Here is a 17644-nt window from a genome sequence, read left to right as displayed (position 1 = left end):
GGCGGGGGCGAGGCTGGTGGCGGTGCCGCCGCTCGGTAGCGGCCGCTGGGGGGAGCCAGCGGCGGGGCGGGGCGGGGCCTGCGGGAGCCGGTGGCCGCGGGCAGCCGCCGGGCAGGGCCGTGCCGGGGCTGCGGCGGGGCCTTGGGGCCGCGGAGCCGCCGCTCAGGTGGGGCCGGGGGCGGCGGGGCGGCCGCGGGGGCCGGGGGGAGGCGGTGGGGGTGTGAGGGGGAGCGGAGCGGGCAGCGGGGCCTCGCCCCTGCCGGGCCCCGCACGCTGTCAGCGCCCGCTGCCCCGGTCCGTGTGTCCGTGTCCGTGTGTCCGGCCCCAGGGGTGTCAGCGGGCACCGGGCTTTGTCCCCGCAGCCGGCCCGGTGCTGCCGCCGGACCCCCCGGGTGGGCAGCTCGCCCCGCCGGGTGTGCTCCGAGCCGCAGCCCCGCGGAGCCGGGGGGGGCTGGGGGCCGCGGGAGGTGTCAGGGAGCGGCCGGGGGGCGCCCCGGGGGCACACGGAGCCGGGGCACCGGCACCGAGCGGGTGGGGAGGGCACGGGGTGCGCTGCGGCTTAGGCGGGCTGCTCGTGGGGCACGGTGGGGGAGGTGGGGTGAGCGATGTGTTGCCTCAAACCCAACAGGTCGTAGCCAGAAGAAGTTGTCTGGTTGGACTGCACGGCGCTGGTTCTTAGGAAATGGTCAGCGCGGGTGTCTGAAGTGGTAACCTCTACCCTCCGCCTGCCCTCCCAGCGAGCGCTGCATCCGTAGCTGTAGGTGGCTGAACCTAATGTCTCCTCCTGAGTTACTGCAGCCTGACAGATCCCTGTAAGGCACGCTTTGGTATTTTGGGTTGAGAACTGCAGAAGCTCAGATGTGTGCCCCAGTTTGGGGTCACGTATGAGTCAGCACCCTTACAGTGTATCAAGCGAGGCTAGATGAGAAAAATCACCACCTTGCCCATGCTAGCATGAGCAGAGTTGGTAATGCAGTTGTTGGTTCCTATCTATCTTATCCTATCCATAAGAAGGGCTTCAACTAGAAAAATCGCGGATCTGCTGGGTAAAACCTGAATCTGTCATGATATTTGATATAATTTGAACTTTCTCCACATTGCCAATTTTGCTGTAATCAGGTCATTCTGTGGAAGTTAGCAGTTTTCTTTCTCTTTGGGTTCGTGTTACCTGGGCTATGTGAAGGCATCATGTTTTTACTAAGTCTTAGCATTGAGGTTTTTGAGCCTGTCCTTTTATGAAATGTTGTCCACATTTTGTCTCATCTCTGCTATCAGGTTAATACCCGGGATACTCTCCCTCTGTTATTCCCCTCACCCCTCCCTGTTATCCTTCCTTGGATAAGGCTTTTGAAAATTGTAGGTAGGTTCACCAGGTCTAGCTTGTTTTATCTGCGCATGGTACGCCCAGAGCTGTATGGATGCATGAATGCAGCTGTTCAAATAATCAAACCAGTTGCTAGAATTAATAATGTTGGTGATCCTTGCTGGCCACCCTGCAGTATGAGCAGTCAGGTGAGGAGTCGTCTATCAGTTGGCATCTGCCAACTTAAGCTGGAGTAACTGTGTCACCCTGTGGGCTGCAATAGACCAAGACAGCCTAGAAAATCTGGTGTTGATTTAAGAAAAGTGATATTCCCTAAGGGAAACATCTAGAGATGTTAAGACAGAGATCCAGAGATGCCCAGAGAAGCTGTGGCTGCCTCATCCCTGGAGGTGTTTAAGGCCAGGATGGATGGCCTGATCTAGTGGGTGGTGTCCCTGCCCATGGCAGGGGGTTGGAACCAGATGGTCTTTAAGGTCCTGTTCTGTGGTTCTAATTCTGTAGAAGGAGCATGCTTTGTGCTGATGTTACCTGTGGAGAGCCTAGGCTAGCTGTCTGTGCAGATTCAGCAGTGCTTCTAGGTACTTCTGGGTTTTTAAAGCATCTCTATCGCTTCCACGGTTTTTTCTTACTGATTCCAGTACTGGGAAGTTGGCTGTTGGTTGTGTGCCACCTGGGGGAAAAAGAGAAACAGCTGTGTATACTACATGCACATGGTTTTTATTGATGGTATGCTTGAAAATCAGGCTATAAACTCTTTAGCCATACACAGCAAATCCATGTCTACAGGTCTTTAACCTTCTAGGTAATTTGAAGAGTGAGAATTATTTTAATCAGGGCTGTTTCATCACTAGTAAGTTTATGTGCACGCTCTGATTTCTGTTGCTTCTCATCTTAGTGTCTTTAAAAAAAAGACATACCAAATTTTGTTGGTTTTGTCTCATACTTGCTTTAAATTTAGGGACTTAGCTCCAATTCATTGCCCAGCACAAATCCTGATGTGGCTGCGGACCTGTCAATGCACATCTGTGTTAAGAAGGTAGTGCTGGGAGGGACCGTTGGGTCCAGTCTCTGGTAAACCCAGACAAGAACCCGCAACTGAGGCTGATTCGTGGTGTGTGATGATATCTGCACCATGTGCCAGTCACCTTGTAACAAATTTGATGCTGCTAGTGAAAGACAAAACTGAAGGAGCGAATAGGTGCTTGAACAGTGTCCAAGACTTGTGCCGTACCTGTGAAACCTTTAAGCGTGGCGTCCAGATAGTCTTAAGAACTTTCTGCCCCACTCTTCTGTGGAAGACAGAAAAATTTTTACTGGCACACAACCCCCTAACAAGGGGGAAGAATTTGCTTGTGCAAGCAAATCGAGTGACAGGTTAACTCTTAGTTTGTTGTGAGCAGAGCCACCTTAGTCTGAAAAATGAGATAAGGCCTTTAGAAATATCAGCAGTACCTTGTGTTCCCTCGCTGGTTGAGGCTGACCTCCAGAGCTGCAGGAAAACATGCTTATAAGCGAGTGGCGTATCACACAGTATGTAAATAGGAGTGAACAAAGCCGTAGCTGAAATCCGTGCATCTTTGTCGTAATAGTGAGCTTTGTGTGAAGCTGTGATGGTGAAAACGTACCCTTTGTGCCTTTATCACTTCCGATAATAATTGGAATTATAAGCAGCAAAACCTGATGTCAATTGAAATTGCTTTTGCAGAGAAGCTGCTGTAGGGTAGGGCGTGTTCTGCTGTCCTAGTCATGTCCTCCTTGCGGAGCAAGTAGATCTCCTGAAAGGAAATGTATGCTGGGGAGGCAGGACTGCACTAGGAAGCCAGCGCATAGTTCTGCTTTGTGCTCAGTGTGTTCTGGGTGTAATACCTTGAAAGCGTGGAAGAGGAGAATGGGTAACAGAACTGTATCTACAAAGGACAGATAATAAAGATGCTTCTGTGTTATGCCGTGATTTAAAGTGCATGCATACCATTTATGCCAACCTTCCCAATTCAGAAGATGTGTAACAGGAGTGGCAGTTTAGGTTCTGAAACAAAACGCACCTTTAATGCGCAACTGTTGGGATTTTCCTCAGAATCTTAGGGTCAGCGTTCACGGATGCCTACATTTACAGAACATGGTTTTCAAAATGTCAAAGCCACGTTCTCAGTGATTTTTGAGATTCTTTTTTTAGGAAGATTTCTCTGCATTTGTGAGGGAGAACACATCAATTTACATTTTCTTGTGTTCACTGAAGCAGAATAAGGGCACTATGACTTTCAGTCAACTCAGCAGATGTTCAAGTAGGTGAACTCAAAAAAAAAAAAAACACCACTAAAATGGCTTGGACATAAACAGATGTTGGTGCTTTGACATCTATTCATACACATCTAGGAATGAGAATCAATCATAATATGAACAGTAACTTTTCTGTCATCTTTCTGTCTTAGTTTTGTTAATCTCCTTTGCTTTCTTGCAGTCAGGGCTGTGAGGATAAAAGTATTTTGATATGGATAAACAACCCTGAATTCCACGGGTTCAGTGCCTTGTATCCAGCACTGGCTGGCTTGCAAACAATTTCCAAGATAACTTTCTTCTGCCCTTTTCCTGTGTAGTAGTCACTAATTTGCTATGAAAATTGGCAAGCTTTCTTTGCAAATCTAAAAGGGCAAATCTAAAGCCTAGAGGACAGATAAACCTAATAACTACAAGCCAAACTGTAAGATAAATACTCTTCATTCTTTATAAAAAGTGCATACCCTGGCTTTTGTAATTTGTGGTGCACACCAGAAAGTAACAGGAAAGTCCAGGTCCTACTGCATATCTTGATTAACTGTAAGGATATAAATTGTGAAAAATGAATACTGTTGTTAATGAAGTGCAGTGTGTCTGCCTCACTGCATTGTCAGATTCAGGCTGCTCCTTGGAAAGGCTGACTTCTTTGTTGCTGTAGTAGAACTGACGTACAAAGCTCTCCTTCTGCAAACAGGGAATGAACAGGCAAGTTCATTCTTCTGGAAGCTGAGTATGTGACTGATGGGAGACACTGGAGGCGTCACTGTGCTGTAAGATGGGTTTTCCTGCCTCATTCACTGCTGGACTGCTTGGTTCCTGAGTATCGGGCAGTGATGCTCTTACAGAGCTAGCTCTGTATGTGCTTTTGTCCATCAGCTTGTGGCAGTGCTGAATGGAAACTGCAGCAAACCAGTTCCGAGGAAGCATTACCTATTGAAGGCAGCAAAGGTTATCCTTAAAGTCTCTTTGTGTTAGCGAATGTAAGCAGGGATATTCCTACGCTTCTGCAATATGTTTTTCTGTATTTGGTTTGCTTCCTTACCTAAAAGTAGTTACTGTGTTATTACTGTTGTTCCTGGAGATCTGGGAGTTGGGAAGGAGTGTGAGAGGCTTTATATATTTATAAGAAAGATTCTCTGGAGATTGACAAAACCAAAGCACCATTAACAGAGGTTTTTTGATAGGTGCAGCCAGGAATGTCTGCTTTCCGAGCCATTGGTCCACATCTGATGCTAGAAATAGGGGCTGAGTGTGACATTGTTGGTAAATGCATCTCATTTTGTTGGGTTCTTTATCCTGAACCTGATACTAATCTGGTCCCTCCAGCAATTCTTACTCTTCTAGAATGCCCGAATACAGCTCTTTTGTTGAAAACCACTAGATCTTTTCACAAGGTGACCTGTTCGTGCCTTCCCTCACTTTGTAGCTGCCGTACACATCCATTTCCATGAAGCCATGCAGAATTGGTGTGGCTGCGTTTTCAGCATGCTGGCTTCTGGGGCAGTAGATAGTTAACCACTTGTACTGATGCATGGCTCTGGATAATGATAGACTTCTTGGAGAAGTAGCTGCCTTGCTGTTTTGAAGGCGACTCGATCCTCTGTTGCTTTTCACTGAGTGTAACTGGGCTTTGTTAATGAAATTATTTCATTTTTGTTGCCATGAGTTACACTGTAGTATGTTTGTCAGACTATACATCTATACATTTTTTTTTTTTTTTAACCGTTCTTGGTGTTCATCTCATTCATGATCACAAGATGGCATTTACAACTAACACCTAAAGCAGGTTGATTGCATGTCTCTGTTCTGGCAAAGCTGCTATGCTGATCTTTAGATACCTGTATGGTGTTTTTGGCTTTTAGGATTATATTTAATTAGCTTGCAGATATGATACCCTTTGGAAGCTTTTGTTCACTAATGAAGAGTGAACAAAAGAGTTTTGTTTCGTAGCTGTGGAAGTATGCGTTGTACCTTGAGGGGAAAAATGGTTTAGCACTGACCTCAGCACTTTATTATTATTTTTTAAACACTTTCAGCTTATAATCTTTCTTTGTAATCATAGGTGAGGCTTCCTGTATTGACAGAAAAGACTGAAAATTTTTAAAACCAACAGGGGAATTTGCAAAGCATTCATGTCACAGTTCAACAGTGTTCCTTGTGGTTTTGACCACCCTGTAAGGTTAACGGGTGATCTATCTGCAAGTAAACCTCAAGTCACAGAGGAAAAAAGAAAGTGCTGCGTCTTGGATTCATGAAAGATAAGAGGCCCTACTTCTGAGACTCCTAATAAAATACTAGTGTGGGTCAGAATATTGAAAAGCTACATTTTCTGGTTATGGTGCTTTCTGAAGTCTTCCATGCTTACTGGAAGAGATCTGTAACTTCCTTCTTTCTGATCAATTGCTATTGCAAACGGGAGGAGGCATTTCTGTCATTTCCTTCACTTTGCTGTTTCCAGGATGAAAGATATTCTTGCTAGTGTGAATTCTCTTAACTACTTCTGCTTCTGGATTCAGCAGTAAAATGAAATAATCAGTGATGAATGCTACTAGGAAAAAAAATAAATCAAAAAAGAGGAATTGAGATGATTTATCTTGTAATGTGATTTTTTTTTTCTCCTTGAACCACGGCAAGTTTCTGTGTTAGTGAAAATACTGGAACTGGTTGCGTGATTGGAAAGGTGCATTTAGTTAGTATTTGGAATAGTCACAATTTTCAAGTCTAAAAATTATATAGTGAAAGTTCTTATTCTGAGAGAAGTAGTGATGGGTTAGGTTTTCTTGTTTCCACAGACCTTTTTTTGTTTGTTTGTTTGATTGTTTAGAAAAGCGAGTGCCATGGAATGTATGGAATTGGTGTCTTTTCCTGAGTGCCACATGTGCCCACTCCGAGTCCTGCCTGTACTTCTGATGATGTTTTTAATTCAGTAGCAAATTCTAGCAGTTGCTATTCATAGATTGAATTCCTTAATTTATTTTTATTATTTTTGGACTAATAGAGAGGATGCCTGCCTGTGAAAAAGGGGTAGGAGATGAGCTGGTGTAGAACTGGTGTTTTCAGCTGCGCTGGAAGAGGATTAATCTGCTGCCTGCTGTGTCGGAACATCACCGCGGAACCGCGCCTTGTGTGCGACCAGCTCCGCTCAGCTGCGTGGGAAGTGACTTTCCTGCCAAGGACACTAGTCGCTTTCATTCATTCAAAAGCTATTAATAGTTTGACAGAATATTACCTAAACCAAAGAGTAATTCCATGAGTTGAAACTCTTCATTATTTTTTTTTTCCCCTTTTCCCTTTTTGGGGGTGATTAGCTGATTAGAAATAATCTAAAATCTTTTGCATGCTTCTTGTGTGTTGTTAAGCACTTGGTAGGTGATGCTTCTGCATGCCTCAATAATGTACTGGTAGCAACATCTAAACTTCATGTTTCTGGAGGAGAAAGTGCTTTAGCTGAAACTCATGAAATAAAACATTTTTGGTTCGGGCTGAAACATTTAAAGCTGTTGAAGTGAATGAGCATTCACAGTGATTTACGGTGGCGAGTTTCTAGGAAATTAAATACTATGGATTAATTTTTGTGAGAATCCTCATAAAGACAAGCTCTCAGATGAAGGTAATTTCTGTAGTGCCAAAGAAATATCTAACTTGTTTTGAGTGCTCAGTGGGTGCTGTGGCAGCATTTTTAGCATTTTGATGTCTCAAACGCTGAGATTAGTCTGAACTAGCTTTTCTATTTGGAAAAAGTGTTTTCTTTCCAGATCTGGGGCACAGTGTCTTGATTATTGAAGTGACTCCAGTGCAACAAAGTCGGCACTGTTTCTTAGTTTGTATTTCTGTACTGCTTTGCATAAGGATACCTGGCTGAAGTATGAGAAACTTCCTATCTGTAACTTGCTTTTAAAAAACAAACCTGTAGGTGATATTCTGGGAGCTAACTTTAATTATGAATGCCACCAGGTACCTTTCCATGGCCTTTTTTACTTTACTTGTGTGTTTAAAATGCTCCATAGCGATGTTGTTGGTAGACTGAGCAGGGTAGCTATGGTTGTCATTTATAAAAAAAGACAGAATGAGCACTTGAACTTCTTGAGCACTGCTCATGAAGCACAGTAGCAGCTACACAGTAAGCTTTGTGAAATTACTCATGCTGTTGTATTTTCCATTAAATAGCGTGTAAATGGAGCTGTTCTACTCAGATGTTGTTTTGTGATTTAAAACTCCATGTTTAAACAGTTTCTTGCATTGTGTTCCTGTAGTGACTCTTTTGTGAGAGCACGAATCATGTGTCTTTCCTTCATCAGACTTCTACCTCCCCCCTTGTTTTCTACCCTCATCCAGTACTTTTCAAATATTTTTTTAATCTGTTTTCAACTCTCCTCTACCTTCCCCTCACACTCCCCAAGTTCTACATTTTTTTTTTGTAAGTGCACTCTTCTCTTAACTGTAATACTTTATCTGCTTGCCCAACTCACAAACATGCCCTCAGCAATAGGAGCTGCAAATATTGATTGGTTCCTAATATCTGGCAAACCAAACTTCCTAGCAGAAGGTGAGGCTGGATGAAAGCCAGCGTGAAAGGAGATATGTTACAATATATGTGGTGACTTTGGACACCACTAGGTCATCTTTCATCAAACTGGGAGAGATCAGACCAGAAATCTTTCAGTCTTGTTTTATTTTTGATTTTAGTTGAGCTTGAAATAGTTTTTACTGAACAAATAAATTAAAAAAAAAAGAAAAAAGTGAGAACTAGATAGTGGTGGGAATAGTCCTACAGTGCTGTAGCTCAGTCAAGAGAATAGATTTCATCCCTGTTTCTTGCCCTTGTGATAGATCTTGACTATCTGTGGTGTCTGCCCAGTGCCTGTACCAAAGAGGTACTTGCTAGCACACTTACAAAATGGCAAAATATGCATAAAATAAGGAATTTTGCTGTATATCCACATTTAAAATAACAGGGAGGGGGAACTGCAGCATGGTGTTGTCATAATGTTCTATTTTTGGAGAGGTCCCTGCTGTTGGAATGATAGCATTTAATAAAATTAATCTGAGCTGATAAATGAGAAGTATATTTCGATTAAAATATTTATTTAACCCGAACAAAGATTTAAGTCTTGTTTAGAGAACAAATAGGAGATTGGAACCATCTTCCAGTGTAGGTACACACTGGATTTAGAAACTGTCCTATAGGAGCTAGCAGTGCTTGAAAGAAAAAATACAACTGAATGAGGTTTAAATTTTGGTTAAGTCTCTTTTACTCAGAAAAGTAACAGGTAAAGGAAAGGGTGAGTTAGAAATTGCAGGGAAAAAAGAAGTTACTCAACATTTGTAGAGTTCAGATCATGATCAACAAAATTATGGCTTGAAAACTGATGAGGTTTTCATTCTCTTTACCTTTATAACATGACAACGGAAAAACAAGAATAGAAATTCCTTTTTGAATTCAACTGTTAGGGTTGAAATAAAAGATCGCTTTTATTGCTGGTGGGAATTAAAAGGATGCTGAAGGAATACAATGGTGGTAGAATATGCTCTTATTCTAACATGGGATGAAATATTTTCTGATAAACTGGATCTTTAATGTGTTCTTTTTCTTGGCACAGATATGGTCCTGAACATCGTGAGCATGTGACTCCAAAGATGGACAAATGGATCTTTTATAAGTTGTGATTGGCCTTAAGCTGACTTACAACCACTGAAGAACTTCGTAGGACTTCTCTCATTCCTGATTTATGCCTGTCTAACTGCCTCACACCACCAGCGTAATCATGTATGGAAGTGCTCGGTCAGTTGGCAAGGTTGAGCCAAGCAACCAGAGCCCAGGGCGTTCACCAAGGCTGCCACGGTCACCACGCTTGGGCCATCGTCGAACCAACAGCACGGGAGGCAGTTCTGGGAGTAGTACTGGGGGCGGCAGTGGGAAAACCCTTTCTATGGAAAATATCCAGTCCTTAAACGCTGCCTATGCTACGTCTGGCCCTATGTATCTAAGTGACCATGAGAATGTGGGTGCAGACACCCCGAAAAGCACCATGACTTTGGGCCGATCTGGAGGGCGGCTGCCTTACGGTGTTAGGATGACTGCAATGGGTAGCAGCCCTAACATTGCCAGCAGTGGAGTTGCCAGCGATACCATTGCGTTTGGGGAGCACCATCTCCCTCCAGTGAGTATGGCATCCACCGTGCCTCACTCGCTGCGCCAGGCCAGGGATAACACGATAATGGATCTGCAGACACAACTCAAAGAAGTATTACGGGAAAATGATCTGCTTCGCAAGGATGTGGAGGTGAAAGAGAGCAAGCTGAGCTCTTCCATGAACAGCATCAAGACCTTCTGGAGTCCTGAGCTAAAAAAAGAGAGAGCTCTGAGGAAAGATGAAGCTTCAAAAATCACCATTTGGAAGGAACAGTATAGAGTTTTGCAAGAAGAAAACCAGGTTTGTTATCTAATGTCACTGCTGTGTTAGTGCAGGAGCATGATTTAAATGAGTTTAATAAGCTTGCGTGTCACACAGACAGCTAAATTATTTTGGTGCTTCTCCCAGGCAATTGGTATGATTAAAATGTTTTCAACTTGCAAGCCTCTTTTTAAATGTTTCTTGTCAGACTTGTAAGCTTCCTCTTCAGTGCTGGTTTCTGCTTCTTGTGTTTTTTTTCTTTGTTTATCATCTTCTTTTCTGGGATTGATGCTAACCACTCACTTTCCCTTTGGAAGTAATTTAACCTGCTCATAATCATTTCTGTAGTGCTTACCTCATGAAGCATTCTCTGAGAGGCAGAATGTACTAACTGCTGACCCCAAATACAGTGGAATGGTGCTGAATGTTGACATCTTGCCAGTAAAACAAACTTCACATGACACTGGTCTTAATTTAGATCTCTAGTTAAAACCTACAGTCCCACAGCTTTCACAAATACGTAAACTGCGTTCTTGGCTACATTTAAGTAATACTGTTTAATACCTGTTCATCTTTTGTCATAAGCAGTGCATATCTTGTTATGCAACTCATAAAGAACTCCACATTTTCTTTTTTGTAGCGGTCTGGCTAGTTAGAGAATAGGCAGAAGAACAGAGAATCTTGGGCATCTTTTGTCTTGTCTGTCTTACAAGCATCTCTAGATTAAAATAAACCTGAGATATTGGTTAAAATTGAGGTCTCTTTGTAGTCGGCTCTACTTACAGTAAGTTTTTTCGGTTTTCTCATCTAGACCTTTTTGCTTGCTTAATACTGAAGTAGCTACTGGTATACTCCTGTTTAGTTGTTTGTGGCCAAACAGTAAGAAACCTCACCACCCTCATGGAAAACAGGCCCACTGTCCAGTTCTGAAAGTTTCCCTGAAATGCATGTCAGTCCTCACCATGGAAAAATTACTTTCCCTTTTTTAAAGCTTTTAAAGTATCCAAGAAGGTTTAATGAAATGGCCTCTATAATTCAAGCATGGTCATGTTTTTGAAGCTGTTTAGGTATATTTACTATTTTAGGCAGTGCTTTTTTTGGTTTTGCTTGGGAAGATGAAAGGGAGAAGGAAAGTACTGGAGGAAAAAAATAGTACTGGTAGTACTTGACACGTTACACTATACTTTCAGGTGACCTGTGACTTAAATAGTAGATTCTTTTTGGTTAGTGATAATCTGCTGCACTGAAACTGTCTCAACTCTTCATGTTTTTTAAAAACCTAATTGAATACAGTAAGTTGCTTTTTCTGAGTTTGCATGAAACAATGTAATGAATTTATGCAGTTATAACTGTATTCTTACTGAGTAACAGTACCACGGTGTGGTATTTGTTAATGTGTGTGATATTTTCTATTCACTTTCATGTCGTGTTGGAGAAAACCTAAAGTTAAATAATTTTATTACAAAAGTATTTTCTTAGGAGTAGCCCAATGAAAATTTCAGTTATACTGGTGGTTGTGGTTTAAACTGGTAAGTAGTTAAGTACCAAACAGATGTTTGCTCGCTTCCCTCTTCAGTGGGATGGGGGAAGAACTGAAAAAGGTGAAAATGTGAGAGCTTGTGCGTTGAGATGGACAGTTTAATAAGAAAGGAAAACAAACAAAAAAACAACACACAAATAAAAGAAACACCAACAGCAACAAAAAAAAGTGATGCAAAATGCATTTGCTCACCACCAGCCAACTGATGCCCAGCCAGTCCCTGAGCAACAGCAGTCCCCCCAGCCAATTCTTCCCAGTTTTACTGCTGATCATTATGCCATGTGGCACAGGACATCTCTTTTGCCAGCTGGGGTCAGCTGTCCTGGCTGCCTCCCCTCCCAGCTCCTGCTGCATCCCCAGTCTCCCGGCAGGGCAGCACAAGAAGCTGAGAAGTCCTTGGCTTGATGTAAGCGCTGTTCTGCAACAGCTAAAACATCCCTGTGTTATCAACATTATTCTTATCCTAAATCCAAACACAGCACCATACCAGCTACTCTAAAGAAAATTAACTCTATCCCAGCCAAAACCAGGATGCTGCTGTAATAATGAAAGTAGTATAATGAAATACGTGAAATGTGTAATGAAAACATGAAATGCCATTCACTCAGCTTTCTGGTGCTGCTTGTATTTCAGCTGCAGGTGCGTATTTAAAGCCCCAAATTCCATTTTCATGGTTTTAAAGTTCTGTTTTCATGTTGAAGAGAATGCCTTTGAAAGTGACAATGTTTTTATCAAATCAGTTTTGACACCTGAGGATGCTTGGAAAATCTGGCAAGAGAAACGAGTGTTTGGTTTAGAATGGATTAAGTGGTTACTGAATATGTATAGATTGGAGAACACTGATTTTGCTATCTGAGGGTTTTTTTTGTCTTTCCTTTATCCCCTAATTAAACATTTACAGATATTTCCAGGCCGCTGTTCTCTAGGCAATCACTATAATTACTACCACACTGGTAGAATTGTATAACTTTGGTCCAAAAAGAGAAGGGTGCAATTTAAAAGTAAAAGGGTATTATTGCAATGAGCTGTAAAAACTAAGAATGCTAATTAATAGATTATAGTTAGCTAACAGTGTGTCCTAATTAAACTCTGAATTCATTATGTCTTCTATAGCCTGTTGGAATTGGTCACTTCAGCCTTTATAAGGAAGACCAGTTTAATAGGATTTACTGTAATTAAACAGACTTGTTCAGTGTCTAAACAGACAAGGGATTTCTCTAGTCTGTTGGGGACCGAAAAATCTGTTCATTACCACCCCCTACACTCCCCCAAACAAGTTTAATATATTCCTGCTATATTATCTTTCAGTGTATTTACAGGAACTAGTATTTTAGATCTGTACACCAATATTTCGGCACATCCCTTTCAATAAAGCCTTTTGTCATGGGCAGGACTCATGTGGTATATTAAGTTTAGCTAAGGACAAATGTGTTGTTTAAAAACTGCCTTGACTCACGGAGCCAGGATGCTGGCTGACTCATGCCATTATCTGGTAGTCATCACCATCTCATTGCTGTGATCTTGGCGCTTTACTCCTCTCTGTACACTTGATTGCCTCTGATTGGATTTTTTTACTGCTGTTCTTGTCACCTCAGCTTTGAAAGACTTTGTTGTCTTTTAGTCCTGGAAGTTAAAAATGTGAAAACATGAACTTTGGTTCATTGCTACCTCACTCTCCCGTGAAACATGCGTCGGTGTCTTTTGAGTTTTCTTTCCTATTTCTTGTGAACATGTGCAAGTAAATGGTGATTATTGGAACAGAACTCCTGAAAAAACAGGGAGATTAAAGAGTATGCTACTTAGCAGGGCTAACTTAGATATAATATTGAAAATCTAGTGCACATGCATCCATGTAGCCCTCTCTTGGTTTGAGACTGCTTAAGCCTTGCTCGGTTGAGGTGTTTTCAGCTGTGATGCAGCACAGCTGTATTCAGCGGCTACTCAGAGCAAGTATTAACAGCTGTGGAGCACAGCATATGCTGAACTTCATTTTCATCCTTTTGTTACTGATCTTGAAGAGACAAAGTACTTTCTTTTGGTACGTGGGGAATGTCATTGTCATCTCATTTTGAGGAGCTTAGTACTTAAAATGGAAATATTCCTGGAGTTAGCAGGTTCTTGGAAAAATGCTGTAGTTTGCAGTCTGGTGTGGGTTAGTTATCCAGCTACGCTTTGCGAGAAGCCAGAAGCAGAGTCCAGATGATTTCTCAAAGGTTAACAAACACACGCATATCCAGGGAGGAACTGATGGAGCCAATAAACAGGAGCTCGTTTTTGGCATGGTGTTGCTCTCCTCAGCATGCTTTTGTAGTAAGTATATTTCTCTGAGTTGAAAAGTAGTGGTATTTTTATTTTTTTTAGTGTGAGTGTGGTTTAAAGGCTACCTGAAAATCTTTTCCTTAGAAGCCAGAAGAGTGAAGGAAAAACAGAGGGTTTTTTGGCACTTTGATAACTTCCCTAAAAACTGGACCGTGATGGACTACGTGGAACTGGAGAGAAAAAAGGAACTCCTTTCAGTTGAAACTTGTATATACCAAGGTCATTGTCCTTAAAAATAACTAGTGCAGTGCAAACTTGATGTCTAGCACCCTGCATTGAAATTAACCACATTGTCTGATCCGTATGAGATCTGACTTATGTTTTGGCTGAAATAGTGCAGTACGGCTGAAAACATCTTTCTGCTTTGATGTATTTTTGTGGTCTTTTTGTGGTTAGAGGCCTTGGATGTCTGAGTGAGAGAATTTAACCAAGAAAACATGTCTGAAAGGAATTTCACCTTACTTGGGGTAAGCACTTACAGAATATTCTACTTTATTGAGGTGGAAAAGTGTGGCTGGCATTCTCCAGCAGTCTTCTCCAGGTTATTGTGATCACATCCTTGCAGTCAGAAGCAGTCTCCAGTTCTGGCTGAACTTCTAAAGAGTAAAATCAGATTCATTCTCCCTCTCCACTGATTTTACTTTTTGTTTTGTTTAATTATATATTGAAAGTTTTGATTTGTTTGTCCTCATACTGTATCTTTCTAATACTAGTATCATTCTTGAGTTGCTTATTAGTTAATAGAAAGCTAGATTTTTCTCCCTTTATGGATTTTTAATTGTGCCATGTGCAGTTCCATAGTCATTGCTTAAAGTCATTATCTATATCACACTTAAATATTTTTTGGCAACAACAGATCTGTCATTTCTCTAGAACACTGCTAGCTTTGAGGTTCCCTCTGTCTTTCCTCAGTTGAAACGTGACATTATAACTTAATTCTCTTTTGGAGTAACTCAAAGCTATCTCCTGAGGAGTGCTTAGTATGAAGCATTTACAAAGTTGCAGCACTGTGTAGTGACTTCAGAAATCTACTGAATCACGTAATCTACTAAGAAATGGGCCTTCTGTGTTCTGCCTCTTTGCAGTTCTATAAGGAAAGAAAAATTAGATGTTTTGCACTTATCAAAGTTCCCTAATGCTCTTTTTCTCCCATGTTTCTTACTGAGCTGAAGTCATCCCTGAGTTGCTTTTAACTTTAGTATAGGCCGAACAGCTGGTCCCTACTTGTTTCATTAAAAAAAAAAAGGGGGGGGGGGGATAACACTGCCAACTTAAAAGCAGCTTTTAATAAAGTGGGTGGCATCAGTTGAATTTCTTCAGTAGTTTGCCTGTGCTTTTTTCTGTTAAGCTGGAAGAGGAGTTACTTGAAGTAACGTATAGTAGACTCTGTTCCCCTACTCTGCTATTTAAATGCTTTGTTTGCTGTGCAGTGAGGCTGTTCAGCTTCCTAACTGGGGTTGGGGCATATTATTTCACTGTTCAGTATTTATATTTTTCAAAAATCATGTCTGAATTACTAGGTTTCTCTAGAAGGTTTTTTTTTTTTTTCTTCTTCTTCTATTATCTTAATTCTGGTATTTGAGTCATTTTCCCTTTTTTTTTTTTTTTTTTTCCCTAAAGTGTTCTTTCTTTAGATAAAGTATGTGGTATATATCCTGAAACTGTGTCAGGCTCAGGTTTGGAACAGATCGAGCTTCCTGCTCATCACTTGGTGAGCAGCTGAACAGTGAGAGCTGATAGCAGTAGTGCAGAGGTATTTCTACATTACTGTTCATTTTAGTAGATGTCTTGTACTGCTCTTAGAGCTTTCTAATACTAAATGTAGTATTCTTGTGTGTCTTCTTCTGTGTGCTATTGATTTAAGTAGAAAGGAGAGGAGCACTTCTGATGGAAATGCTAGTCCATGGAAAAAGGGTTGAAGCGCTACCGATTATACGTATGCCAGTCTTCATGTATGCCTTCCAGGCCAAAAACTGAAATTGAGCAGCTTTTTTCTTTCTTTTTTTTTTTTTTTTTTTTTCCCCCAATCTGGTGATTTTAGAAAGTCTTATAGACTTGAAGGTGGCCCACAGTGGGCCACCATCCCTAAGCTCATAGTTGGAAGGAACACTTTTCTTTTAAGCACAGTAGGTACCCGAGATCTTGTTAACTATGTAATGCTTGAGCCATTGCTAAGACAGAAGCTTTATATACTTAGTGTAAATACATTTCTCTATATATGATAGTCTCTGATAAAGGCTAGAGAGCAAAAGAGTTTAGAAGTGATATTTCTGTACTCTGAAAGCAATTACTGCGTTGGATAAGAAAATCAAAATTACAATGGCATGTCAGCAGGTATGCATAGTTATTTGGTACTACAGATTTGTTTTTTCCTACATTGATAGTACTTTGTATTTTTTTTTCTGTATTATTTTTGGCATAATCTAATGAACAAACAGTATTGGATGACAGTATTTGGAGGTTTATATTTGGCCCTCTTGGAAAGATGATAGTCACCTTTTGTAGTGAACAAAATCCAAGGAAAAGTATGGTTAATCTGATTGACCTCCCTAGTGGTTGCAATAGTACTTTAGACTGCAAAGTGGAAGTAGTTTCTTTGTGCATTAACAGCTTTGCAACTCAATCATGCCCTGTTGTGTTGTCCTGTATGGTCACCTTTGCTTCCAAAGAATACTTAAATAGTTTGTTTTCCTTTATCTGTTCTAAGGGGATGACAGTATTTCTTTTATAGCCTTGGATTAAACACTGAAAACTTTTGCCCTGATTGAGAGAAACTGAAGCATACCAGTATAAATCATAGTTTGCAACTGCAGCGTTGGTGTTTACATTTAAATCACAATGAAGAGAGAATATATGGAAGGATTCATTAGCAATATATAGATCAATACTTGATTTTTTTTATGATAATTTGAATTTTTTCAATTGAACTCCATGAAGAAACTAATTTTATGGTTTCACCCTTGGAAGAGACTAGATTATTTTAAAATAAATAAATTAATTAAAAGCATAAAATACTCTTCTTATTGCATATACGCTAATTGAAATTAGCTTAATCAGATGCCAAAATACTGGCACAGAACACCTATTAAGAGTTCTTTCAGGGATCATGGCATCAAAATCAGAGAAGTTCAGCTTCCAGCAGTGTATAACAGCTACTGGAAAAAATACCATATGATTGACTTCTTCAGTTTAATTTCAGCAATTTCATGAATGCTAAGTAATATACTATCATTGGTAAGCCTAAGTTTTGATGGTTATGCTGAAAATGCTACTTGCTTGTATATAAGCTTTTTTTTTTTTAAAAAAAAAAATCATGTATCATTATTTTTTCCTATTGTTTTTAAATGGCTTAAATGTGTGCACATTGGTCTTCTTTTGCTTTTCTCTGAGTAGGGACTGCTGGTCAAGAATCCTTTTGAAACAGAGGAAAACGATTGAGTCCTTGCTGTTTTATGCTGCCTGCGTCTCCTGTGTGGATTGCTTTTGAGATCTAATGATTCTTGTCAGTGTCTTGGAAAATAAATACTGTAAGTCAGCAAGGGTGAGGAGCTGTTCAGAGGCATTTAGATTCTTCCAGGATTTGATTCCACAACATCAAAAGCAATTTAAAGGCAATATATAGTTTCCCAGTAATCTCAGGCAGTTCATTGCAGGCATGCAAGGTAAAACTAGTTCACAGGGGTGATGACTTTTGTAATCTCATGCATAATACAAGAAAAACATGCTTTTTCTTGAGGGAGGGAGAAAGGGATGGAGGTCAGCTGTCCAACAGAAAGATCTTTTTCAATGCTT

The 17644-nt window shown here is 41.1% G+C and overlaps 1 protein-coding gene across 15 annotated transcripts in view; it reads left to right on the top strand.

The window, feature by feature from the left end:
- Nucleotides 1–17644, top strand: part of ERC1 (ELKS/RAB6-interacting/CAST family member 1) — a 302166-nt gene that overhangs the window by 173 nt on the left and 284349 nt on the right. For 11 of the 15 annotated variants that reach the window (XM_068661266.1, XM_068661249.1, XM_068661248.1 and 8 more), the window contains exons 1-2: nucleotides 11–166; nucleotides 9199–10032. In XM_068661266.1, the coding sequence (XP_068517367.1) occupies nucleotides 9364–10032 (669 nt within the window). In that variant the 5' untranslated portion in view covers nucleotides 11–166; nucleotides 9199–9363. Of the gene's footprint in view, nucleotides 1–10; nucleotides 167–628; nucleotides 813–9198; nucleotides 10033–13635; nucleotides 13844–17644 lie in introns of those variants that run through there. The other 4 variants (XM_068661247.1, XM_068661244.1, XM_068661239.1 and 1 more) reach the window with 4 other exon arrangements.

The sequence above is a fragment of the Anas acuta genome, chromosome 1 (assembly GCF_963932015.1).
Source record: "Anas acuta chromosome 1, bAnaAcu1.1, whole genome shotgun sequence".
Classification (NCBI taxonomy): Eukaryota; Metazoa; Chordata; class Aves; order Anseriformes; family Anatidae; genus Anas; species Anas acuta.
The sequence above is the reverse complement of the archived record's forward strand: the minus strand, read 5'-3'. Positions and strand labels throughout refer to the sequence as shown.